This window comes from Sus scrofa, chromosome 5, assembly GCF_054392235.1.
Source record: "Sus scrofa isolate SSC_HxYL_T2T_F1_AM1 chromosome 5, Sscrofa_HxYL_maternal_Yorkshire_Landrace_v2.0, whole genome shotgun sequence".
In the NCBI taxonomy this organism is placed as follows: domain Eukaryota; kingdom Metazoa; phylum Chordata; class Mammalia; order Artiodactyla; family Suidae; genus Sus; species Sus scrofa.
The window spans coordinates 38,410,868-38,438,537 of NC_139387.1; the positions used below are offsets into that span (position 1 = coordinate 38,410,868).

General features: G+C 36.4%; 1 protein-coding gene and 1 non-coding gene across 2 annotated transcripts in view; one reads left to right on the forward strand and one right to left on the reverse strand.

Moving 5' to 3' along the window:
* Positions 1-250: 250 nt before the first annotated feature.
* CNOT2 (CCR4-NOT transcription complex subunit 2) overlaps positions 251-27,670 on the forward strand; it is a gene marked incomplete at its 5' end in the record, with an annotated part of 77,798 nt that continues 50,378 nt past the window's right edge. The window contains 1 exon segment of the mRNA NM_001243417.1: positions 251-393. Within this exon segment, the coding sequence (NP_001230346.1) occupies positions 346-393 (48 nt within the window).
* Positions 14,702-14,832, reverse strand: LOC146403334 (small nucleolar RNA SNORA18). The gene has a single exon (XR_014804678.1). It is a non-coding gene; the product is annotated as a small nucleolar RNA SNORA18 (small nucleolar RNA).

Here is a 27,670-nt window from a genome sequence, read left to right on the forward strand (position 1 = left end):
TGTGGCGAACAGTTTTAATAGGAGAGAGTAGAAGTGGGAGGGAAAAGTTTTTCATGCTTAATAATTTCTGTGTCAAACAAAGTATGTCTGGCAGTCTAGCCCTTCTTTGATGGTTAAGAGGAAGATCAGTTAGGACATTAAAAAAAAAAGTTTTGGTTTTGTTTTCTTTGTATCATATTGGTATTTTTGGTACTGTTCATATATTTTACATGTTAGTAATTTTGATGGCTTTTGGATAATTCCACTCTAGAGGGAGAACTGGTGGGCGGTCCTTCCTGTGACACGACCCTTGAGTGACAGTTCTATTTGATTGCCTCCAGTACTGTGAGGAAAGGACACGACTCTATGGTGAGGACTGATGGACATACATTATCTGAGAAAAGAAACTACCAGGTAAGATCAATTTTATTTTGCTTTCTTCTGTTGGTCACGTAATTACATTGAACTGTTTAATATGTTGTATTTAGGAACCAGCAGATTGGATAGACCTCAACCTGAAAAATGTGGGTTATAATTTTTTAAATGATATATGTATATATATGGCTTAATAGTTGAAATAGTTTGGAACATTTTTCATAATAAAGCATACTTATAAGAAATGTGTATTCTTTTAGTGTCAGAACATAAATTTTCTCCTGTGTGTGTATATATGTCAAAACTTAGATTATCTGATGCACAATTTTTGACTTTGTGGCTGGATTCAGACCTAGTATTTCATAAAATAAAATATTGATTGCTTTTACACGTATGATTCCTAGAAGACTAAAACTGAAGTCTTAGATTATATTGAGGGTACTAGAGCATTACAGAAATGTAGACAAAATTGGTTAGCATTTAGAAGAAATAGAAATGAAAATTCAGGGTGTTCAGAGACCCAGATTCTATTGAATTGTCATTGGCTTGCTGTTCTCATAATTTCTCATTTATTAAGTTAGTTTATAAATCCATTCCCTATGAAGTATGTAAGGATGCTAATACGATGGTTGAAGTGTAATATTTTTGTTTCTTTCTCAGCTTATAAAAGAAGGTGAATTTTAAAGATAGTGCTATTAAATAGTGATTTCAAAACCCATAATATTTGAATTTAGTTTTTTCAAAGACATTTGGCTTTATTCATTTGACAATAATTTAATATCAAATTATGTAGTGATTCAGAATACAGAATAGTTCATAGCTCAAGTAGGGGTAAGCTTCAGACTTCCTGCACAGGTACCTATCTAACCTCTCCCTCTTCCACTTACCAGTTTTATTCCCTCTAGGCTGTGAAGGCAACTAGTCTGATAGTAGATGCTTTTGTTAACTAACCATTTGTCTTTTAATTATTTATTTTGGCACAATTAGTCTTTTCTTCCCTCAGATTGGAAGAGTGAACAGTGAAGAAAATTGTAAATGGTGAAATAGTAAAGAACCTTTGAGCATAATACTTAGGTTCTGGTTTGGGCTCTGTCCTAATACAAAATACTGTCATATTTAACCTTTGTAGAATTTGACCTAATTTGATGTCTGAAGTTTCTCACCAGATTTTTATAATTTTAATAAATCAGAGTAAGCTATGACTATATAGAATCAGTTCTCTCTGTAACCTTTTCTGTTCTGAGTTGTTTTTATTGGCTCAAGTGACGTGGCCTTTGCTCATTACTTGTAGCTCCTGCCTCAAAACCGCTTCCATCTACCTTGACTCATAAGATTTTAATTGGTTACACTGCTTGGGCTATTATGTCTTTTGATAGAATCTGCTAAATTACTTTAAGAAATTGTGATTGTGCATTATGTGGCTTTTAAGTGTTTATAATCCAGTTAATAAAATGTAAGTATAGAACTTTTTTATGATCATATGGTATGGTTAATTGACTACAGAATCTAATAATAGAGAATTCCAAATTTTACACATTAGAAAGGAATAAAATGAGATATTTTACACATGAAGAGATTTCCTAATTTCTGTTCATTCTACTCTAAAAAAATTATTTGGAATCACACTATTTCAGTCACATTATTTATAAATAATCCAAGTGTTTTTGAGCTTACCTGAAAATGCATTCATTCTTGGTTAGGGTTTTTCTACCTGAAAATATTTTTCCTTTTCTTTTTTGTGTTATGTAGTTATGCATGTTGAAATATTCCTGAAAACTGTTCTTTAAATTTCCATTGTAAAATTATTTTATTTTTAAAAGCCTCCTCTGAAAAGTGAATGTATAGGAATATAATTTGCTGTCTGATAATTATGAACATATTAACAGCATATGGGAAATTTAAAGGAATATTAGATAAATTTCTAATATTTATATTGTTAGAAGTAGGATTTGTATATGCAGAGATGAAATGATTTGGGTTTTTAAAGATTTCATTTTGGAGGAATTTTGTTGTTTCTCATGAATAAAGTAGAATTTCTTTGTATCCGTGTATACTCATTTTACGTTTGAGGCCTTTTGTTTTTGGAGGGTGCTTGATGTCTTATAGTGATATTTAAACATTCTGATAGTATAGGCTAATATTCCGGAGTTAATAAGAAGAATAATATTTTTCCAGTTCTTATTTCATTATGGACCTGATTAAAGACTTCAGAATTAATTTGGGAAGGTGCATTCCCTCAGCTTCCTGCTAAGAGCTGGTGACTTCAAATGGATGTTGGTTAAAGTATTAATTTTTCTACCATTATCTATTTCATGTTTTTTATTTCTTACTGTACGTTTAAGCCCAGTTAAGTTTTTTGCGTTTGAGTAGAGTAGTTGAAGTTTATTTGTGTATATAGACTGGTATGTTAGTCTGAACTAAATAGTTCAGACAAGTTAATTTAATTATATGAATGGTTTATAGTTCATTCTTTTTTGTAAGAATTGTAAAGCTTCTGCCAAGGGAATGTAACATCAGTTTTTGTTTAGAATTTTCTTATCTTCCTCTCATTTACACTGATTTATTCCAGCTATGAGCATGCATAAATCTAACCATATTAATTGCCAGATAAACTTATCAGTGTTGTCTTTGTCTCTCTTACATAATAAAGACTAGCTCCTAAACATTACATATAAAATCTTGCCACATTCCTATGCCACATGCTTTTATTTCCATTGTCTCCTCTGTTTGCCTGTGATGAATTTTTCCGTTTGGTAATACAAAACCGCTTTTAAATCTCCCTGCTGTGTACTTTTACAATTTAACACTTTCCTTCTTTTGGTTCCTCTTCACGTAATGCCTCACCTTTCTTTACATGATTCAAGAATTAGATAGTAGTACTTTCACAAGTCATTCCGTGATGGGCTTCAACATTTCTTCTCCTTGCTTTCATAGCCTTTGTGTATACTTCTAGTTTAGTGTATACCATAATACACACTATAGTTATTTTTCCTTGTCTTCTTGTTACATCTGTGCTGTTCCATAGTGTAGGCACTAGTTATAAGTGGTATATAAATTTAGATTCATTTAAATAAAATAATTTCTCATCCACATCAGCCGCATTTCAAGTACTCAGTAATCACATGCTGTTAATGGCTATCATATTGAACAGTACAGATATAGAATTTTTCCGTCATTGCAGGAAGTTGTATTGGTCAGTGCTACTGTATGTTACAAGTGTCTTAAAAACTGGAGCTGAATTTATTTTGGTACTGCCAGTACCTGGTATGGTTTCAGTTATATAATAGATGTTCAAATGCATATTGTTTCAATAAAATTAAATAATACAATGCAAGAAGTAAAAGGAAGGAATTGTAAAGTGTGCTAGGGGAAATGCTACTTATATTTCCAAGATTTTTAGAATGTAATGTTACTTTTTAATTTGAGGTAATTGATCACATCATATGCGGACTAGTTCAGTATGTTAGCTGTAATCTAGGTCTGATGCATCCCCAATCTGTATGTTCCTTAAGACTATCTCATTATTTAAAATACCACGTTAACTTTGTGGAATGTATAGTGTCAGAGAATGATAGATAGCAGTGACTGTATTGCCCTTTCTTCCTCTCTCCCTCTGCCATTGAAGTGTTTTATTTTTGTTTTTTAAATTAGAGAGCCATAGAATGTGAAAGTTTACAGTTTTACTCTTAACAGTTTAGTGTGTATCTTTTCAGATCTGTTCTAGTGAGTATATAGGTGCAAATGTGATTTATTGTCTCTATTTTTAATAAATATGCATTTTTCTATAGCTCACATATTGTACTTAATGGATATATTTTCATGTCCCACCTTTCCACTGCTTCCTTCCCCAGAACAACTCACTAGTTTGAATTTTGTGTTTTGTTCTTTCTGTTTATATTTTTATTACATACAGATATTTCAGTATGCAGGTGCATCTTTATGTATTGTGTGGCACTGGTTTGAAAAATGGTACCCTATATTCTATTATTTTGTTTAGGGAAAAAATAATGAATTTCCAACCCACCCAAAACCATAAACAATTTCCTAGGTATTGCTAAAACACTCATTATGTATCCGACAATTCAGACAATTCTGCATGATGTAAAGCATTTAAAACGCATTACCAAATTATTTAACAGTTACTGGTGCACATACAAATGCATCTAGTAGGTGTTTTTCCATTCAGTACACAAGAAAATACTGTATACAAATTTCTGCTATCAGTGCATCTTACTGATGGTATCTTAGAGTCATAGTTATAACATAGTAGCTTATAACCTTCTCTTAATACCTTCTAGTATGATAGAAAACAGCACCAGCATGAAAGTATTTTAGAATCTGTGATAGATTAAAGCATGTTAAAGCTACATAATCTAAAGAATTCTTAAGACAAAAAAGAATTTTTGAAAATTGAAGATTTAGTAATTTGAGTTGTCAGAATATACCTAGTGACCAGAGCAGAAGGAGAGAGGCTTTAGTTATTGTTGCAGTTTGGCATTGGATTAAAGTGAGCAAGAGTAAGCTGTGAGGAGGAATTTGTTCGAAAATAAATACCTGAAACCAGTGAATTGGTTCACAATTTGTTGCTCTTCAAACTCTTGTAAACAAATGACTAGCCAGAGATCAAGCAAGGGCATTTAAAAAACTCAAGTTGGATGACTGTTAAGTTCACTTGCAGTTGTATAATTCCTGCTAAAATGAGGTCACTTTTATAATTGCACTTTAAATGTGATGCTTCTGCCATCATGATCATGTTACCAGCAACAAAATTTATTTTGACTCCATAGCCTAAATATTTGTTTAAAATAAAATTTAATTTATTTGTCATTCATGGAGCCTCTTTTTCATCCTCTGGCTAACCAAAAGCATCAAGTTAAATGAATTCCCGAGTTCTTCATTGGTTAGGCTTATTACATGTTAGTCTTTCTTTGAATGCATAATATGTTCTGATACTTCTTTTCCTCATATTCTGAAATCATCAAATTAGGTGAGATTTATTTTCCAAAAAGCAAGTTTTACTAATATATATGGTTTTTATGACACCCTTAGTTTCTTAGTAATTTTTTCATAGTGCCCCCGAGCCAACAGAAATGTTAACAGTTCTGTTAAATTAAGTAATTGAGTCTAAACCACTTACGTAGTTCAGATGGCATCTGACAGATACTTCTTTGTTTCCCTGAGAAGATTTAAAATATCTGGCAGCACCCATGTGTGCTCTTTGTGGTGCTCCTTTGGGAACTTAAGCTCTAGGCTTTTAATATGTGAAATGTGTTCTCTTTCAGAAATTTATTTTATTTTATTTTATTTATTTTCTTTAGGACTGCACCCGTGGCACATGGAGATTCCCAGGCTAGGGGTCCAATCGGAGCCACAGGTCCTGACCTATGCCACAGCCACAGCAACGCCAGATCCGAGCCGCATCTGTAACCTACACCACCGCTCACAACAACCGGATCCTTAACCTACTGAGCAGGGCCAGGGATCAAACCTGCAACTTCATGGTTCCTAGTTGGATTCATTTACATTCTGCCACAACAGGAACTCCATAAATGTATTTTACTCTTAAGTAATTTGCCCCAATCGAGTGTTTATCATTAAATAGAAAGTTAAAGCATTAGTACAGATAAAATATGAAAGCAAAGTTTAAAAATCTTAGACCACATTTAGATTCTGGGATTATTGCACTGAAAGCAGCTTAGGTTTTGTTTTTTTTGTTTGTTTGTTTGTTTGTTTTTTGTTTTGTTTTTTTTTTTTTGTCTTTTTTTGCTATTTCTTTGGGCCGCTCCCGCGGCATATGGAGGTTCCCAGGCTAGGGGTCCAATCGGAGCTGTAGCCACCGGCCTACGCCAGAACCACAGCAACTCGGGATCCGAGCTGCGTCTGCAACCTACACCACAGCTCACGGCAACGCCGGATCGTTAACCCACTGAGCAAGGGCAGGGACCAAACCCGCAACCTCATGGTTCCTAGTCGGATTCGTTAACCACTGCGCCACGACGGGAACTCCAGGTTTTGTTTTTTTTGTCTGTCTTTTTGAATTCCCACATAAAAATAGAACAACTAGATAGTAAAACCCAAAACCTATGAAACCATTTGTAACAAAAACGTGATGAAGTATCCACATCAACCCCAGAATATACCCGGTGAAAACCAACAAGACCTAAATGTATCAGTTTTTATGCATAAGAAAGTAGAGAGAAACATTGGGGCAACATCTGAACTTGAGAATAGAAGCACCTCAAAGTGGTAAGCAGCCAATTTGAAAGTGGTTAGGGAGATTTTGCAAGGGACATGTGGTAAGGCATAACATGACTTAACGCAGCCTTGCTCTGTGAACTCTCAAGACTGACCCACCAGTACTCCCTTCCAGGACCCTATTGAGGAGAAGTTTCTGGGCATGGAATAAAAATTGAGTAGGTTAGGGACAACAGACAGGAAAGAGAAGGACCAGATGAAAGTGGGAGAAGGGAACAGAGCCAAGCAAACCTCGGAAAACAGCCGCTGTACTTTCTAAAGACTGAAGGAAAACAACATAAGAGGGAGCTTTATGAAGTTAGAGAGGTTTTCTGAACTATGTCATAGTCTCAAATTTTACAAAAATTAAATTAACAGAAGGCAGAAGGATCGAGATGGCAGAGTGTTACAGGATTCTCCTACAGAGAGACCAGGACAGTGAGGCTTTTTGCCAGGAAGCAGCGTTTATTCAGTGCCAGCACTGGCTCAGCGGATTCATATCCAAAGGCTAAGCCATGAACGTGAGATGCTGTCTTATATACCCTCCGTTACTGTTTTTTTTTCTTTTACGCTTTGGTCCCTTTGTCTTCCTTATAAGGTAGCGTGTATTCTGTAAATTCTGGTTGGGTGGTCTGGCGACATAGTTGCACATGGATACAGATTATATCCTACTGCCACGAAGTTGTGCTTGTGTGCACAGATGTTGGTTGTGCAGGTTGCCTTCCCTTTGTTCTGGGAGAGCCCCTATCACAGTATCAAGATGGCGGAGGAGTAAGATGTGGCACTCACCTCCCACAAAAACATCAAAAAAAAAAGACCCATCTACATGTAGACTGATTTGCACAGAATGCTGAATGCTGGCGGAGGACCTTAAACCTCCCAAATGGGCAAGAAGCCGTCCACATAACTGAGTGGAACAAAAGGAAAAAAAAGAGAAAAAAGGAATCAGGATAGAACTAGCACTCCTGAGAGGGAGCTGTTAAAGAGGAAGGGGACCTACACCCTGGGAAGCCACCTAACTGATGGGAAGATCAGCTGAGATGGAGGGACCTCAGAGTCGCAGAGGAAAAATGCAGTAGCTGGACAGAGGAGGGCAGAGCAGAGAGAGAGCCACAGAGACCATCTGCACCACTGCCCCCAGACACCACAGCCTGAGATGCTGAGGGTAGGGGCTGTGCACTGAGACTCAGTTCCAAGGAGAGGACTAGGGTTGGCTATGTGGAGACAGCCTGAGGGGCTAGGGAGCAGTGTGCCACAGGCTAGGGAGCTGAATGCCACAGCAAAGGGAACTGGGAGCAGGTCTGGGCCTGCAGGAGAAGCAAGGTGCCATTGTTGGAGGGGGTGAGAGGAGGAAGGACAGCTGTCATAGGAATATCTTTTACCTGCTCACACTTGGGCTCTCAGAGAGCAGGGCGCCTCTGGTGCAGGCTAGGGCTGGTGTGGTGCCTCTTGTGCGGGCTACGGGTGGCTGGGCACCTCTTGTGTGGGCTAAGGGCAGCAGGAGACTAAGTGAGACCCTGTGCCTCTTGCATGATTCTCAGGCAGCAGAAACAAACCACAGCAGTCATCTTAGACACCACAGGTGGTTATGTCCCACCACCACTAGGGGGTCTGTGAACAGGTACCACGGGTGGCCCCAGGCACCTCAGAGTTCGGCAAAGAAGAGGGCACTGTAATTGAGCACCACCTTTTGTTACTCTCACTCCCCTGGGAATGCACCCACCCTGCTGCTGCCACTGCCAGATGCTCTGGGTGCCACCTATACCTCCCTGATCACTGTCACTTCCCAGGACCCTGTAACTAGGAGCAGCCTGTGCCACCTTTCCTTGGGTTCCTGCCACTGTCAAGAGCCTAGCAACCAGGCACGAGCTACTAGCCCTCCCATTGCCTCCATCTCCCTGGGAGCACACACAGGACCCTAGAAATAAAAAGTAAGCTCTCACAAAATACCCTCACAAAATGATCACTCATATAAATGGCCTTCCAAGACTATAGTAGTTGTTTTTCCTAAACTCACAGAATAAGAAAAATATAAGCAAAATTAAGAAGCTTAGGGACCATTCCCAGTTAAAAGAACAGGAGACTTCACCTGAAGGAGCAATCAATGAAATAGACCTCTGCATTCTAACAGACACTGAGTTCAAAAGGAGATAGTGAAAATACTGAAGGAATTAAGAGCAAATGTGAAGGAATTAAGAGCGGATATGAACAGTAATGCAGATTACTTTAGAAAGGAACTAGAAAATATGAGGAGCTGAGAAAAATTAGAAAATTCATCTCCAGAGACACAAACTGAGTTAAAGGCACTGACTAGCAGAATGAATAATGCAGAGGAGCGAATTAGTGACTTGGTAGACAGAATAATGGAAATCACCCAATCAGGACAGGCAGACAGAAAACCAAATGAAAAAAACATGAAACAATGTAAGAGATCTATGGGATAATGTAAAGTGGGCCAATCTGCACATAAAAGGGATTCCAGAAGGAGAAGAAAAAGAAAAAGGGATTGAAAATGAAGAAAATATGGCTGAAAACTTTCCAAATCTAAAGGAAACAATATCAAGATAAAGGAAGCACAGAGGGCCCCAAACAAGTCGAACCCAAACAGGACCACACCAAGATATATTATAATAAAAGGCAGAAGTTAAAGAGAGGATTCTATAGGCAGCAAGAGAAAAACAAGGAGTTAATCCTAAGGGTACCCCCATAAGGCTGTTAGCTGATTTCTGTACAGAAACACTACAGGCCAGAAGAGAGTGACGAGATATATTCACAGTTCTAAATGGGAAAAATTTGCAGCCTAGAATACTCTAATCAGCAAGAATATCATTTATAATAGAAGGAAAAATAAAGATTTTCTCCAACAAACAAAAATAAAAGAGTACATCAAATGTACTCTAAAAGAAATGCTGAAAGGACTCCTCTAAATAAAGAAGAAATAGGACGGAGGAAACCACAGTTGGAAAACAATCACTTAAATAAGCCTGTATACAGATCCAAAAGAGAGAGGAGAAAAAAAAAAAAAACTATTTTAAAAGCAATGATAAACACAAGGAATAGCAGAAAGACAAACATGAAGATGTAAAAAAGGACTTCAAAATCATAAAATGTGAGGAAAGAAAGTAAGAAAATATAGACTTTTTTTTTTAAAAGAATGTGTTTGAGCCTATATGACTTTTAGGCTAAAGCAAGCAGATATAGGAAGGGGTTAACATACTAGAAAAACAGGGCAACCACAAATCAAAACCAAACATTACATCCCCCAAAACTTAAAGAGGAGGATGAAAGCCTAAAAGGAAATCATCCAACAAAAAAAAAAAAAAAGAAAGAAAAGAGAGAGAGAAAGGAACAAAGGAGGAATGTAATCAACTGGAAAACAAGGCTTAAAATGGCATTAAATACATATTTATCAATAATTACCTTGAATGTCAATGGACTGAATGCTCCAATCAAAAGACATAGAGTGGCAGATTGGATTAACAAAACAAGAGCCTACAGTATGCTATCTACAAGAGATTCACCTTAGGGCAAAAGACACTTATAAATTGAAAGTGAGGGGATGGAAAAAGATATTTTATGCGAATGGAAAAAGCAGGAAAGCAGAAGTTGTAATAGTCATATCAGACAAAATAAACTTTAAAACAGGCCATAAAGGCAAAGAAGGACACTATTTAATGATAAAAGAATCCAAGAAGAGGATATTACAATCATCAATATGTATGTCCTTACTATAGGAGCACCCAGATACATACAACAAATGCTAATAGGCATAAAAGGAGAAATTAATGGGAGTACAAAAATAGGAGATTTTCACACCCTACTCACATCAATGGACAGATTCTCTAAACAGAAAATCAGCAAGGCAACAGATCCTAAATGATACAATAGAAAACTTAGACTTAATTTTCAGGACATAACATCCAAAAAATCAGCATATGCATTTTTTTTCCAAGTGCACCTGGAACATTTTCAAGTAGTGACCATATACTGGAGCACAAAACTAACCTCAACAAATATAAGAGTATAGAAATTATTTCAGGTATCTTCTCTGACTGCAGTGGCATAAATTTAGAAATCAACCACAGGAAAAGAAATGAGAAATTCACAAAAGGTCCTGGAGGAATATGTTTAGATTTGTATTTGTATCAATTTTGAGTTCCATCAACAGTATTCATTTGGGAGTTCCCATAGTGGCTCTGGTTAACGAATCCGACTAAGAACCATGAGGTTGCGGGTTTGGTCCCTAGCCTTGCTCAGTGGCTTATGGATCCGGCGTTGCCATGAACGTGGCTGTGGTGTAGGCTGGCGGCTGCAGCTCCGATTAGACCCCTAGCTTGGGAACCTCCATATGCTGTGGGAGCAGGCCTAGAAAAGGCAAAAAAAAAAAAAAAAAAAAGCCAGAGAAAAACAGTATTCATTTGATCTGACATTTGATAATGTTACATTTTAAATTTTTTTGAATCTATTGAGGTTGTTTTTGAGACATATTTCCCTATTGAAATAGAGTAAATGAAGATAGTCTCATCTTTTAAAAGATTTTTAATTTTGTCTTTCATATTTAAATCTTTCTGAAATTGATTTTCGTATATGGTGTGAGGAATCCAGCTTCCTTTTTAGCATAGAGATATATTATATTTATATTATATTTATATTAGCATCATATTGTTGTGCCTGCCTCAACTGATTAGCAGTGCTAAATTGGCTAAATTGTATATCAGTTGCTTTATATTCATAAGTCTTCCTTATGTCTCTATTTTGTTACTTTGATGTGTTTATCTAAGGCTGCCCCATTATCACATTTTCTTAACTATACTGCAGTTTTGTGTTAAATCTTCATATCTGTCTATCCACCCTGGTCTTTATGATTGACTTTCTTGGCCTTCTATTCAGTGACACACTTAAAATATTTTTTTTAAAGTAATTGGGTTTACAAGTGGAATTTTACAGATTTCTTTTATATTGAGGGAAGAATCAATATGTTTATGACATTCTTCCTCTCCCTGAATTGATAGACTGAGGCATTCTGTATTTTCTCTCAGTGAAGTTTTATAGTTTTTCTTTTTAAATAATGGACTTACACATCTTTAGTCAGAGTTATACATCAGTACTTTTGCATTTTCTGGTAAATTGTATTTTTAACATTTAACAGGTGTTATTGTTATATTGCCATACAATTGACTTTTTAAATTATTGTATCTATTAATGTTATTAAACTTTTACGCTTATAACTTAGCTGTAGATTCTTTGGGGGGCTTTCCTATAAGTAAATTATCATCTGGAAATTTGATACTTTGATAATTTGATACAGTTTTGATACTTTATAATTTTTATAACTTGTATTTCTTTTCTAAACTCACTAGTATTTCTGATAAAATGTTGAATGGAAGTGTTGCTAGTAGAAATCTTTGTCCCGTTACTTGTCCTACAAGTTTAAAGTTGTCACCGGTAAATATGGTGTTTGATGGAGGGTTTTTTGTTTTTAAATATACTTTATCAGGATTGACAAATTATTCATAATGCTGCTTTCTTGTGTAATTTTTTTCTTCTTAGCACCTTTTTCATCCCTAAGTTTGTTTATTGTGTGCCTTTCCTCTTATTTATCAGCCTTACTTAAGATTTGTCAATTTTACTAGGAATCAGTTTTTAGCTTCATTTACTTATTGAGTTATTTTTGTTTTATATGCATCAATTACTTCGTGTTTGTTTTGCTGTTCTTTAACCCTGAATGTTTTTAATTTTCAAACTTAAAAACTTTTCCTAGTTATCTTCCTATTGCTGATTTCTCATGCATTCCATTGTAGTAGAGAATGTGATCAGTATTATATCAATTAATTTGTTTAGTACTTAAAATGCATATTGACCAGTTGGCAGCTGTATTGCTGTTTCTCTCCATTAGGTTGTTAATCTTGTTGTCTGTACTACATGTTTGTCACTGTTATTCACATTTTTACCATTATTCCTGTGCATAGGTTTTGGCTCCATTATATCCTCTTTTATTTCTTTTATCATTTTATACATTCTTATGTTTAGTATGTGATAAATCCTGCAGTTGGCAGTTGCCACAGATCATTCTAATATCATTTGTTTCTGTTTGTTTTCACATATACTACCTTGTTTTCCTTTCTTAAAATCTATGGGACTTCTTTGAGGACTAGGTGGGAGGACATTTTTCCCAGGGGATTTTGCATTTGCTTTTGCCAGTGCCTAAGACACTACCAATCCAGGCCCAATTAAAAATAAAATGTTCGTTTGAGGTTGTAGTCCACACTGCTAATGTGCATTTGAGATGGTTTGTAGATTCTCAGAATATATTTCCTTCACCTCTTTCTGCCTAGCATCAAATTCAGGGCCATCAAGATTTTTGTTTTGTTTCTTTTTTCACCACTCCCAAACATGTGGAAGTTCTTAGGCCAGGGATCAAATCTGAGCTGCAGCTGCGACCTGTGGCACAGCTGCAGCAGTGCCTGATCTTTAACCTTTTAACCCACTGTTCTGGGCCAGGGATTGAACTAGTGCTTCCACAGAGACAAGCTGAATCATGAACCCACTGTGCCACAGCAGGAACTCCAGAACCATCAAGAATTTTTGATGTTTTCTTCACCAAGGGGTTATTAAAATTGATGATATACCCTTCTCACTGCTGTATGAGAAGGTTTTTTTAATAGCTTTCTATCTTCAGCATATTTGTCTTTCAGCATATAAGCACTTTGTTTTGACTTTGTTTTGGGGTGCTGAATTTCCTTCCCTGTCTTCCAGGCTCATCAATTCATTTAAAAGTCAAAATGTAATCTCTGTATTAGTTTTCACTGATATTTTGTTCACACAGTAGCCCCACCTGAGAATAATGGCTGGCATGTGCTCAGTGAATATTTGTTGATTGGTTGGATTAGTATTTCATGAAGCATTTTTAGTTGGTTTTAAGTGGAGCTTTTTTTTTTTTTTTAATAGTCTGCCATAATATCAGAAACATATCTTTATCACTGTCTAGGTCTTAGTGGAAATTTCACTTCTTAAGAGAAGCATTTCCTGCTCAGATTTCTGTTGTACAGTCTTGTTCATTGTAATTTGGTGGAGGGTTGGTGTTATTTATCCTGTTATCATTACCAATAATTGAAAACATTTGGTGATTCTTTTCCTTCCCTTCCTCCCTTTCCCTTTCCCTTTGCTTTCCTCCCTCCCTTCCTCCCTTTCCCTTTCCCTTTGCCTTCTTCCCATCCTTCCTCCCTTCTTTCCTTCCTCCCTCCCTTCCCCTCTCCCTTTTCTCTCTCTACCTGCCCACCTGCCTGCCTTTCTCACACTCAGCTTATGAAGTTCCCAGGCTTGGGGTCAAATTGGAGCTGCAGCTGCTGAGCTGCATCCACAACCTATACTACAGCTCAAGGCAACACCATATCCTTAACCCACTGTGCAAAGCCAGAGACTGAACCTTCATCCTCATGGATACTGTTCAGGTTCTTGACCCACTGAGCCACAGTGGGAGCTCCCCATTCTTTCTTTTCATTCCTTCTCTTCCTTTCCTTTTTTCTCTTCACTCTTTTTTTTCCTTCCAGGTCCTTCCCTTGTCTGCCTCCTTCCTTTCTTCTTTTACTTCCCCTTCTTTTCCTTCCTTCTTTCTTTATAGTATCATTTTCCTTCTACTTGAAGGGCTTTAAAATTTTTTTAAAGCTTTTAAAATTATATGTAACAGAATTATTTAAAATATTACATTTTTATTTAAAAATTGTACATGTTTTGATTCCTTCCACTGCCTATTAAAAAGAACATTTGTTCAGCCCACAACTGTTATGTCAGTCAGTCCACAGTTCTTTTAGTTGTCTTTCTTTGATCTCTACTTGAATATGGATATACTGATGACATACTTCAAAAATTCCCCACCTGGAATCTTTGAGATCTAGTTTCTTCAAGCACTTTACCTCAGGGCCACTCGTAGGGTTAGAGTAGATGAATCTGTCTCATTCTCAGTTTCACACATCCTCTAAACTAGAATAAGTTGAAATCATATTCACCCTAAACTATCACATCTTAGAATAGTACAGATCTTTGGAATATATGAACACCTAGTAAGGAAAAAAAAAAAAATTGACCATTACATCTTTCATGCTTTTAATAGCTTGTCTGTCTTATGGTTCTTTTCCAGAAATCTAACAAATAGTTTTGTGAATAAAACAAGCTATGTAATTATTCTGTGAGGAGTTTCCAGCAATGTGTGTCCACAGAAAAAGCCCCACCAGGATAAACTTTGACCAAAAAAACATTTTTTGTAATATATTTCTAATGGTGATGAATTCTTTTAGATCTGAATGTCTGGAGAAGTCTATTTAACTTTTATTTTTGATAAAGAGTTTTGCTGGGTGAGAAAGTAAAAGTTGACAGATTTATGTTTTAGTGCTTTGAAGTTTTTGTCCACTGTTTTCTGATGTAGACCATTTCCAACAAAAAGTCTGAGGTCATTTTATCTTTAATCCCCTTTATATGATGTAATTTTTCCTCTCTGGCTACTATTAACATCTTTTGGTGGTTTGTTTTACTTGTTTTGATTATGATGTATCTTGAATTTGTGTCTTTATAAGTTTTTTAAAAATCAAATTTGGAAATTTTTTATTATTTATTTATTTCATTTTTTGTCTTTTTTTTTAGGGCCACACCTGTGGCATATGGAGGTTCCCAGGCTAGGGGTCACATCAGAACTGTAGCTGCTGGCCTACACCACAGCCGCAGCAACACCAGATCCAAGCTGCATCTGCGACCTACACCACAGCTCATAGCAACACTGGATCCTTAACCCACTGAGCAAGACCAGGGATTGAACCTGGGTTCCAATGGATACTAGTCAGATTTGTTTCTGCTGAGCAGTGACAAGAACTCCCCTTAATCTGTTATTTTTTTAAATATTTACTCTGTCCTTGTTCTACCTTTGGGACTCCTATTGCACATATATTAGGTCACCTGAAGTTGTCTCACAGCTTACTGATGCTCCGTTAAGTTTTTTAAGTCTTTTTTTCTCTCCATGTATTTAGGAGAGTTTTTTTTTTTTATAGTTATGGGTTTTTCTTTTTTGGTTTTTTGTCTTTTTAGGGCCACTCCCACGGCATATGGAAGTTCTCCGGCTAGGGGTTGAATTGGAGCTGTAGCTACTGGCCGTTGCCGCAGTCACAGCAACTCGGGATCCAAGCTGCATCTGCGACCTACACCACAGCTCATGTCAATGCAGGATCGTTAACTCACTGAGTGAGGCCAGGGATCGAACCTGCGTCCTTATGGATACAAGTTGGGTTCGTTAACTGCTGAGCCGCAATGGGAACTCCCTGTAGTTGTGTTTTTAAGTTCACCAACCTTTTTTTTTTTTTTGTCACACCCACAGCATGTGTAAATTCCTGGGTCAGGGATCGAACCTGCACCACAGCAGTTACCTGAATCACAGGAATGATAGTGCTGGGTCCTTAACTGCTAGACCACCAGGGAACTCCACCAGTCTTTTTCCTCATTATGTCAGTTATTCTTTCTTTTACATAAAAAACATAGTTACAGTTCGCAGTTTTACAGTGTCATTGTCTATTCTATCATGTGTGCCATTTCTGGGTCAGTTTCTATTGATTGTTGGTTTGCCATTTATGTATTTTAATAATTTTACTGCTTCTTTGCATGCCTGGAAACTTGCTTGGATGCCAGTCCTTGGAATTTTTATCTGTTCAGTGCTATACGTTTTTTTGTTTATGTTAATATTCTTAAACTTTTTTGGGGAGCAGTTAAGTTACTTAGAAGCTGTTTGAGCCCCTTGAGATGCCCTCCCTCCCTTTTTGTCTTTTTTTTTTTTTTTTTTTTTTGCTTTTTAGGGCCACGTTAGGGGCATATGGAGGTTCCCATGCTAGGAGTCAAATCAGAGCTGTAGCTGCTGGCCTGCACCACAGCCACAGCAATGCCAGATCCAAGCCGCGTCTGCAACCTACACCACAGCTCATGGCAATGCCGGATCCTTAACCCGCTGAGCAAGGCCAGGGATCGAATCTGCAACCTCATTTTTCCTAGTCAGATTCGTTTTCACTGCACCACGACAGGAACTCCCTTCCCTCCCTTTTTAATGGTAAGTTTCATTACAAAGACCCACCATAGTCTTTTAGTCTAGTATTCATAATTTTTCCCAGCTACTGCAACTGTACTCTTCTGAGTATTCTGATACCCTGCACATTATAATGTTTTTCTGCTCCGGCTTAGGGAACAGTTGTGTGAGCCCTGAAGATTGTTTCTGCTGTCTCTGGTAGTTTCTTCATCAGTAGTTAGCCAAAGACTCAAGAGGGGCCCTTTCCAGATATCTAGAACTCTTTTCTCTCTGTAGCTCTCTCTTGTTTAGTCCTCTAGCCTTCTAAAAACTCTATCTGCCTTAGCCTACTCGGACTGTCAGTTACACTTCCTCAGTTCAGAGAGATTTTTGGCCTCTACCAAGCTCCTCCTTGCATTGCAATCCTGGAAACCCCTCCATTCAATAAGCAAGGGCAGATGTAGAGTTCACATCATGCTTTCTCTTCTCTCAGGGATCATTGTCTTTTACTCTCTGACATCCTGCATCTGAAAACCATAGTTTAATATATTTTGCCCATTTTTAAAAGTTGTTTTAGGTGAGGAAGGGGAGAGGGTTCCTACTCCATCTTGGGTGGAAGTAGAAGTCTCAACATTTCACTTTTTAAAAGTATATTTTGGTTGAGAAGATGGATGAAAAACCATTCCTGGTAGAATAAGCTTTTGTATCAGTATTCAGTCAAGGTTTGACTACTTTGGATGTGAAATACACAGAAATATTACACCTGTTCTCAGCACTTGGAGGTCATTTGGAAAGAAACATCAAACAGTGCAAGTCAGTAAATAATTTCCAGTTCATATATGGAGTCATCATAGCTCTGATTAATTGAACGGTTTCCCTTGAATTCTTTAAGATTACTTGGAAACTAATAGACCCCTAAATACAGTGTCCATTTAACATCTCTGGTTAGATAATAATTTTACTAATTAGTATTCCTTATTCCAGAAATTTGTGTTCTATAACATAGTGTATTATCCCTTCTTTGTTTAACGTAATTCTGTAAATTAAAGATATTGTGTATCTGTTAATGAAAATAGGAAGATTTTTTTTTTTTTTTTAAAGAAAAAGAAAAGTGTAAGTCTTTCTTATTCAGGGCCTAAAGTGCTGAGAAAGACTATTTGGGGCATATGACATTTTAAACCTGTTTGTTTGTTTGTTTGTTTTCCCTACTGGGATAAAGTCAGTGTAATAAAGCTGAAAGAATGTGATTGTTACAGAGTAAAGGACTCTGATTTTAAGACAATAGTCTTCACTTTTTAACTGTATCTTGTTGGGCCTCTTAGGTGAAATCTTTGACAATTTGTTCATATTTGAGAGTGAGATCTTTAAAAGACTTGTCTACTTGTAGAAGCATTCTAGTTAACAAATACAGTATAGAAGAAATGAAGTAAATAGAAAATCATCATTAGAACATCACATTAATAGGTGCTGTAGGCAGTATTTGTGGATGGGGAGAAATTATAAGGACAAACAGGCATTTGCATGCTCTCAAAGTACTTCTTTCAAAACATTTGTTGTTTTTAAAAGGAAAATAGTAATTTACAGTATACCGTCCTAACCAAGAACAAAGTTATTATCACCTGTAATAAGACATATTATTTTCACATGCAGTCGTCTGCTGGAATATATCCATCATACATATTTGAGAAGGACACATCACCTCTGCGGCTTTAAAAATGCGTAACTCCAGTCTAGTCATGAGAAAACATCAGATGTAACCAAATTGCAGGATGTCTTGCAGTATAGTTACTGCATATGGTGTAACTGATAACATCAGTGTGTGAAAGACTGAGGTAAAATCCAAGGTTGCAGAAGACTAAGGAAGCATACACCTAAATAGAATGTGGATCTTAGAATAGAAAAAGGATGTTAGTGGAAAACTGGTGAAATCTGTGTAAAGTTATTAGTAAATAGCTAATTTCTTGGTTTTGATACTTGTACTGGTAAGATATTACCACTAGGGAAATGTGAGGTTATATGGGAATTCTGTCCTACGTTTGCACCTCTTCTGTAAATCTAAAATTATTTCCAAAGAAGTTTTTAAGAAAGGGTAAACATTTGTGGACACTGTGTTAACAGGTAGTTGAGCTAGCCTTTTCATTGGGGAGGACCTCATTTTTGATAGTGTTAGGACATTTGTTTTTTCTGGAGCAATTCAGTTTTCCACAGGTAGGCAGTATGTAGGGAGTAGGTGGGGTAGAAGTGTGGTTCTTATATCTAATAGATCATGTTCTGTAAGCAGGTTAAGGAAAGAAAGCTTGAGGATCCCACAGTTCAGCATGTAGATCTTTGTCTCTCAGTTTTCAAGCCTGTGCTTCACCCCTTGTACTCTTAGCCAAGTTTGGAGCCCATCCACTTGGATTTTTCTGGAGAAGAAACCTTTGGTACCTTACTGGGATTGCAGGGGCTAGGTATTCTTCATGGTAACTGGCAGAGAAATATTTTCAATCTAATGTGAGTCTGTAGCCCATACCCTTCTGTACCTCAGTTTGAGGTAAAAGCACATGTTATAGAGGTTTTGTTCTGATTAATTGCAGTAATGCATGTAAAATGCTTATCATTTGGTAAGTACTCAGTACATGTTAGTGCTTGTTTGTACCAGGCCCACTGTGTTAAACTGTTCCAGCACTACACTTCACGGAGTGCATATTCCCATGGACTACAGTGCAGCCCAGTGGCTCTAAGTAGTATAATTCTTCTAGTGGGATTTTTTTTTTTTTTTTTTTTTTGACAGAAGAGAGTCATGTATTATCTCCCATATTAAACCATTAAACCTGAAATACTCTTGAAGCTTTTTTTAAAAAGGTTTAAACTTTTTTCTAACTTGAAAAAAAGTTTGAAAATAGAAAAAAAAATTAAATCTCCAAATCATTATTTGGTACTTCTCATGGTATGGCATTCTAGCCACTGAAGGTGTCTGGTAGTCTATTAGGTATTTTGGAAGTGGTTGTCAATTTCAGCGGGAAAAAGCATAAAACAATTTTTTTCATATATTTTTAGGAACATAAAAATTAACATTAATTTTTGACATAATTCCGTTACTTTAAAATAATTGTTAGGCTCATAAAATTTTCACATGTACTATAAGCATTGCATTTGATTAGTTACTGTCAAATAACTCTCAGATAACCACATGTAATTGAGTGAGAGAAGGACACACACATTCAACTTGTGGACCTACTTTGTACCAGGCACTGTTCCAGATTCCATGGAGAAATAATGAAGAGACGCCCCCTCAAAAAAAAAAATTCTCTTCTCATAAAGTTGATGTTTTAAAGCATAAGAAGACATTCAGGCAAATAAATAAAATGCATTATATATTGTATGTTGATACATCCCTTGAAGAAGATATCAAAATAGGAAAGGGGATAAAGAATGCCTTAGAGATTTGGGAGAGGGATAGTGTAGTTTAGAAAGAGAATAGGTGGAGCAGTCCTCACATAGAATATAGGTATAGAATGGCTCCATACCTGAAGTAAGGTGAGGTGAAGCCATGAAGGGCATTCCTAGAGGGTACAAGAGCAGAGGCCTGGAGGCAGAAGTATACCTTCTGTGTTTGAGGAATAGCAAGGGGAGTGGGGCAGTGTGGCAGGAACACAGTAAGAGAAGGGAGAAGTGGTGGGAGATTAGAGGTAATGAAGGGTAAGTTCACTAATTAGACATTGGAGGCCAGAGTAATAGTGCAGGAGCATTGTGAATGTGTTTTCTTCTTCACTCCCTTTGATTTGGGTTCTTTATTCTGAGCTTCAGATGGATAAAGTATATAAGAATATAATTGTAAATATTTAGCACATTTCATAGTAGATACTCACCGAATATTTATTGAATTAATTTATACAGCCAGATGTGTAGAAGAATTTTAAAGGTCCTGTGTTCCCTTGCTGAAGGAATACTTCTCATTTTTAATTGATTTATGTAATATAATTCGGGATTCTGATACTCCTCTTTAATTTACTGTTTCAAAACATTTGCCACCTTCAGTAATATTTGTTATCGAATAGATATTATCTTTAACAAAATGAGCGTCTGTTTTTATTTGCTTTAGTAGTCATAATAGAATCTAGTTTTCTCTGAATCAGTATTTACTTTTTATATTATAAAATGAGGATTCACAGTCTCAACAAAATTAATGTCACATTTAGTTTAAGTCCTATACTTAGACTGATTTCTTTAAAAGTCTTTGAGATTTTTTTTACCATCTAGTTTGACTAAAGTTATTTTAATTGAGGGGATCCTTATTTGCTTTTATCAAAGTGGAACACTTTTAAGAAATTAGTTTTCTCCTAATGAATATACTTATACCAGAAGTTATCCCTGGGTTTTAAAAAGCTCAGTGGTCCATTTTTAGGAATGTAAGTACATCTAAGTAGTCCAGCTGTCATTCTGCTGGTTGATGATGTTAATGTGTATGAGTGCCTTAGATTTATAGGAGAGCAAAAAGGTATTCAGGGGGCAGATAGGTAGAGGATTTTAATATATTGTCTTAGACATTTTTATGATGGCCAGGTAAGCCTTATCCTTTCGTATTCTTCGTGCAAGTTTATAGAAAGTACTGCCTTGCACCTTGCCCTGCACTCCCTTTGTTTTGATTAGCACTTTGAATCAGTCTGAGAGGTGAATCTGGGGTTGGGGAGTATTGAAGTTGTGAACAGGGAGTCATAATGTTGAAACTGGACATTCAGATCTTTATAGCATGATTTCCTTATTTTTCAAAGAGCAGAAGAATCCCATCGTTTATCATGTTCTGGTTGGACTCCTTTCTTATCGTTTGCTGGAGTTTGAACTTCAGAGCTATGGTGTCAACCCTGCTGTAGTATCTCAGGGGAGCTTCTAGTGTGGGGCTGGTGCCATGGCTCACCCTCCAACCTTTCCTTCTTCACTTCAGCCTCCAGCTCTGAGCTTTCCCATCCCCAGAGTAGCAAATGTTGAAAGAAGTTGCACAGGTAAGTATGTGGTGGGAAAGGCCGGGGGGAAAATGGTGCTGTAGTCAGTATTTTAAGGGTGGATGTTGGGCCATTTTCCCTATGAGGCATTTTGTTAGTTTAAAAGTAATGGTGTTTCTTGTAAATTTTATTTCATAAAATTACCTCATAAATTACTAAAGTCCTAGTGTTCTAAGAAATAATGATAATTTATTAGTTAAATGTAAAACAGGGAAAACCTTAAACTGAATAAACCATTAATGTTATAATGGAAGGGAAGGTTGTTAGTTTTTTGTTTTGTTTTGTTTTTGTCTTTTTGCCATTTCTTGGGCCACTCCCACGGCATATGGAGGTTCCCAGGCTAGGGGTCTAATCAGAGCCGTAGCCGCCAGCCTAGCCAGAGCCACAGCAACTCGGGATCCGAGCCGCATCTGCAACCTACACCACAGCTCACGGCCAATGCCGGATCCTTAACCCACTGAGCGAGGCCAGGGATCAAACCCGCAACCTCATGGTTCCTAGTCGGATTCGTTAACCACTACGCCACGACGGGAACTCCTGTTTTGTTTTTTTTTTTAAACTTCATATTCTCCACAGAGTATAGCAGGACCAGAAAACTCATTTTCAGAAAAGAAGCTAAGAAAAAAAAGTTGGGGAAAGCATAAAATTTTGCCACATTTAACTTGGTATGAGAAGTAGGAAGTTTTAGTTTTCTTCTACTAGCTTTAGACATGCTGTTGTTCCCTTTCCCAAAGTTTTTACACAGGTAGTTATATTTTTAATATTTGCAGGAATAGAAACTTCAAACATCTTTTTCTTTGAAGTCTAGACAGGAAGACTGGAACATTACTGCTCATTTCTGGATTTAAAGTTAACAAAAATAAGTATAGAGGCAGTGAAGGCACAATATCTAGTACAAAGTTCATCAAACATTTGTCGAGTGAACAATTTCACCCAATTGGTGTGTGTGTGTAAAAGGCCAGCACTCCTGGCATTTTCTGCTTGTCTTCCTTGAACCCAAAAACAAGATCTAACAACACATATTTTTTTCTTAATGCATACTTTTTAGAAATAGTTTTGTAGCAGAGTATCCCTGAGTCTCCACTACTTTATTCACTAATAAATACTGTCATTTTAGGTTCTTGCTTCTCAGAAAGCCTTGAAAAAAATGTTTCTTTAGTTTTCCCAGATCTATATCCCATATAATTCTTCTTTTGCTTTTTAGGGCCGCACCCACAGCATATGGAGGTTCCCAGGATAGGAGCTAATCGGAGCTACAGCAATGCCAGATCCTTAACTGACTGAGCGAGGCCAGGGATTAAACCCACAACCTCATGGTTCCTAGTTGGATTCGTTTCCACTGTGCCACAACAGGAACTCCTATCTTGTATAACTCTTATTCATGTGATTTCTGGCTTCTGCATGTAACAAGACACTCAAAATTATACCCAGGAAAAATAGAATTAATATCATCTATGATTACTGACATTTCTTCAGAGAAAGTGTGTCAGGATTAAATAGATAGGGGCATCAAGTATTTGGCACTTCAGGTCTCAAATCAGGTCCTCAAAGTATAGAATCCTCAGCAGTTTCTCTCTCCAAGTCCTCTAAGTTGTAGAGTTTTTTTAATAATGTCTTGGGAGACTTGTAGAAATCTCTATCTCCCAGCAAAGCAGATCATACATCCAGTTTCTTTTGGATTGCCTTCCTCTCCTTTTTTAGAGATCTTGTGACCCCCACCCCACGTTTAAGATATTCACCCTCATTTAAAAACTTGCCTCCGTACGTAGAGGTTTTCTTTTTTATATTCTAAACTTTAGGGTTTTCTACTGTTATATGTCCTTTGACTTGTACTTTATAAATTTATATCTTAATATTTAAGGATAAAATATTGCTTATTTTAATTTTAGGCCCTATTGTGTGAATTATCAACTCTAACTTATTGCTCATAAGGCATACCAATTATAGTTGGGTTTTTAGTTGATATATGAGTGTATGCTTTTTTTTAAATGGTTAGCACTTTTTGAGTTATTAGAGTTTTTATTTTAGAGTGATGCACTTACCTTTTTAAGCTTACATGTTGGTGGTTCAAGTTAGAATCTGTATAACGCATATTGATATAAGCTTATGATTTTGGAAAACCACAAAATCTGCTTCTTCAAGTTAAAGGATATATAACAATTTCTCCCAATATCAAAGTCAGACTGATGGGGCATTTATAGACTTTCTAAATACTCTTTAGAGAATTTATTGGTTTTGTGGGCACATCTTAAGGTATGGCATACATGGTTTGGGGAATATTTTCTGAGCTTCAGATACCAAATTTCAGTAAATGGTCTTTGGATTATTCTCTCTCTTTGTATGCCCTCTCCATCTTTTTCTCAAATAGGAGGTATTCCATTCTTGGGAGGGTGAGACCTCTTACAAAATATTGCTGTGACCTCTGATAAGGGCTCTGTGCCAGAATATTAGGTATGCTCTGAAATAATGATTGTGGATACATTCACATAGACCCCTCGTTTTCTGCTGAATCACATTGCCAACCAGAGGTTCCTGTACATCTCCTTGTTAACTGCTTTTTCAGTATTCATTAAGGCTTTCATTGCTTATTTATCAGGCATTCTGCATTTGCTGAAAGCATGAAATGAATTGCTTTGATTTATTTCCATGATATCAGTTCAAGTTGATGAATTTAGAAATTATCACTTTAAAATTTATATCTTCACTTTTCTTAGATCCATCCTAAGCAGACTCTACATATAGTATTCGTGGTACCTTTATCATATTATGACTGTCAAGCCACAGTATTCTAGAACTAGTAGGATTTCAAGAGTAGTACATTTTTTCAATGAGGAAAAATAATTTGTTATTTTCCTAAAGACTTCCAGACATTAAATTCTTTGTTCTTTGAGAAGCTAGATTTTTTTTTCCAATGTAAGTGCCCTTTCCTTTATTTAATCCTATTTCATTTTTCAGTGTTTTCCAGGAATGAAATAAAATTAAGAACAGTTGTGAAGTAGAATTGGTAACTCAGAATCCTATTACCAAAAAATACCGCTAAAACAAAAGTTCTGGGGTTATAAATATTTCTAGTAGGTAGTATATAATATTTGCTATAGATGTATTCTAGTTCCATAGAATTAGGGCAATATCTCGGTGAAATTTAACCTATCAACTTTTCCCTCCAAAGGCCAATAATAAAGATAACAGATTATCTTCAGATATTATAGTTTCTCATGATTGGTTTCAGTTTTGATTTGACTACATCTTACAGATAAATGTTAATGGCAGTAGAATGTGATTTTTTTATTTTCTGCCCACTTTATGGACAAGCAGAACTTGTGTGCTTATGATGTATGTGTGATAGTGTATGTGAAACTGGAAGGAAAAAGTAAGCAAGAGGTCAAATTCTGTACTCAGCAAAGTACAGAACTCTCCATTAGGGAAATGGGAGTAAAAGAACTGTCCCATTGTCCCCATCCCCACGTACACTTGGTGCTCTTTATCCTTTATAATAGAAGGGGAGGGCAAACTCTGTTGCTAAAGGTGAAAACTGTTGGCTGGCTATACAAAAGTCTTCATATTCATGTGAAAGAGTTGATTTTATGATGGGACACATGTGTCAACATGTTAACAGTAACACTGGCTACTTTAGAAACACAGTCCACAAGAAAAAGTTACAGTTAGGGGTTTGTTCTTGTTTTAACCGAGTTGTAAAATGTATCCTACTTGTTCAGTACTAATTTCAATAGCTTATAATAAACATGTAGAAGTTTATAATCTTTCTAATTCCTTGAATGATTAGATTATATTCACTGTATTTTGAAAGTAAGTCAAATTATTAGTTCATTTGGAATAAGGAAACAGTAATTACTTTTTAATTGGTGTAATAGTGTTCTTTCCTATAAGCATAATTTTATTCTAAAATTAATGTCACTTCCTCTAAAATAGATTGTGATCATTTTGGTAGAGGCTGACTGGCTTTTGTTTGACATACCTCTAGTCAGTTCATTCTCAGTCTTCTGCTAAAGAGATCTTTATGACATGTACAAATACTTGATATGGCTTATGATATGTTTACTGCAAAATAAGCCACCACCCTTCTTCTGCCCCTAACTTCATCTCCCATCTTGACTTTTACAGTTTAAGGAGAATATACACATTAAACTATTAGGTATATGTCTGAGAGTCAATGTAACTGTTATAATGGGGGGGGATAACTGTAGTTGATAGTCTAGGTCCATATCCCATCTCCATCACTTAACAGATTGGAACCTTGGAAACATCAGATTTATGACCTTGTGCAAGTTACCCAACTTCTTTTATTCTCAGTTTTCTCATCTAAAACTGAAGGCTAAATAAATAAATACATGAGGATTACATATGTAAATTATGTATCTGTTGCTAAGTAAATTATGAAGATTATATAAATACATTTTAAAGCATTTGGAATATATCGTCTGGCATATGTAAGTGGTCAGTAAAAGTTATTTCTCATTATTGTATTTATAGTTACAAATTACAGTTATATAAAGTATTTTTAGTGACTGTAAATCAGGATCCTGATTTAGTGTGAAAGTTTCAAAGAATGGGGGTGAAGAGCATTCTAAGTAGAGGTATCAGCATATGCCAAGTCTGGAGGTAGAAGAGAATTTATGTTTGAGTAACTATAGTTGTAGCATCAGTTTAGTGGTGGCAGGGGACCTGTGGGGAGAATTAAGGTCAGAGAGGCTACATAGGGCCTTGTAAGCCTTATTATTGATTTGGGAAGCTATTCAGACATTTCAGTCAGTAGGGCCATGACAGATTTTTATTTTAAAAATTCACTTGGCTGATCAGGAGAGTAAATTTGAGGGGAAAGAGAATGGATTAACAAAGACTTGTTTAAAGGATATTAGAAATGCTTGAGTTTGGAAATGACAGGTATGGATTATCTCAAATATTTAATCTGATTTAATCTTGATTAGCTTGAGTTTTAATTGGTGAAGATGACAGGGGTTACAGATGGCATTTTCCAGAGATTATCATATACAGGAACATCTGTGAATAACCCAAATTAAACTGCAGCATAAGGTTTGTGTTGGGTTTTTAGATTAATGCTGCAAAATTATGTTAAGGTCATGATCTCAGGGATCTTGATTTGTATCCTTTAGGTAGGGAAAGTGAACAAGAGATAGAGTAGGAGTGTGACAGAGTCAAGGCAGTGGCTATGACTATGACACCATAATAAAATGTTAGTTGAGGGAAGTCTTCACCTAGATTTTTGTACCTGATTTTCCTGTCAATATCCTTGCCCTCTTAACCTGGCCTTGAAATTTAGTCCCCTTTTATTTACCACCTATCATTGCCTTTCCACATGTCCTCCTTGCTGTTTGTATTAAATGTTTGTGTTTCTTGGGGTTTCTCTCACTTCTGAGCACTTTAAATATGCTGTTTCTTATGCCATAGTTTGCTCACACACTTGTACTTTTTTTTAAAAATCAAGACTTTGTTCAGATACTGCTTATTTTATAATAAGATCTTTCAGTCTTTTTCCCTCAGATAAAGTTAGAAACTTCCTAATTTGTATTCCCAAAGCACCTATGCATATTTTCATACTGCATTTGTGATAGATGATAGGAAGAATGGCAAAAGAAAAAAAAGAAAAAGAAAACCGCTGTGAAGAAAGGATAGAGGAGTTTGTGGTGCAGTGAAAATGAATCTGACTAGGAACCATGAGGTTGCGGGTTCCATCCCTGGCCTCACTCAGTGGATTAAGGATCTGGTGTTGCCGTGAGCTGTGGTGTAAATTGCAGACGCAGCTCGGATCTGATGTTGCTGTGGCTGCAATTGGATTAGACCCCTGGCCGGGGAACCTCCATATGCTGCAAGTGCACAGCCCTAAAAAAAAGGATAGAATGTGATGATGTGCAGAAGAAAAGAACTTGGAAAATCAGTTTTAAACATTACCGATTTAGTTTATACATTTTTCAGGTAGAAATGTCTAGCAGCACTTTTAAAATATGCTTTGGAACCTTAAGAATGAAGATAGATTTCAAAATCAGTCCACATTTGTTTGTTTTCAGGAAAAGGACCACTCATGGGG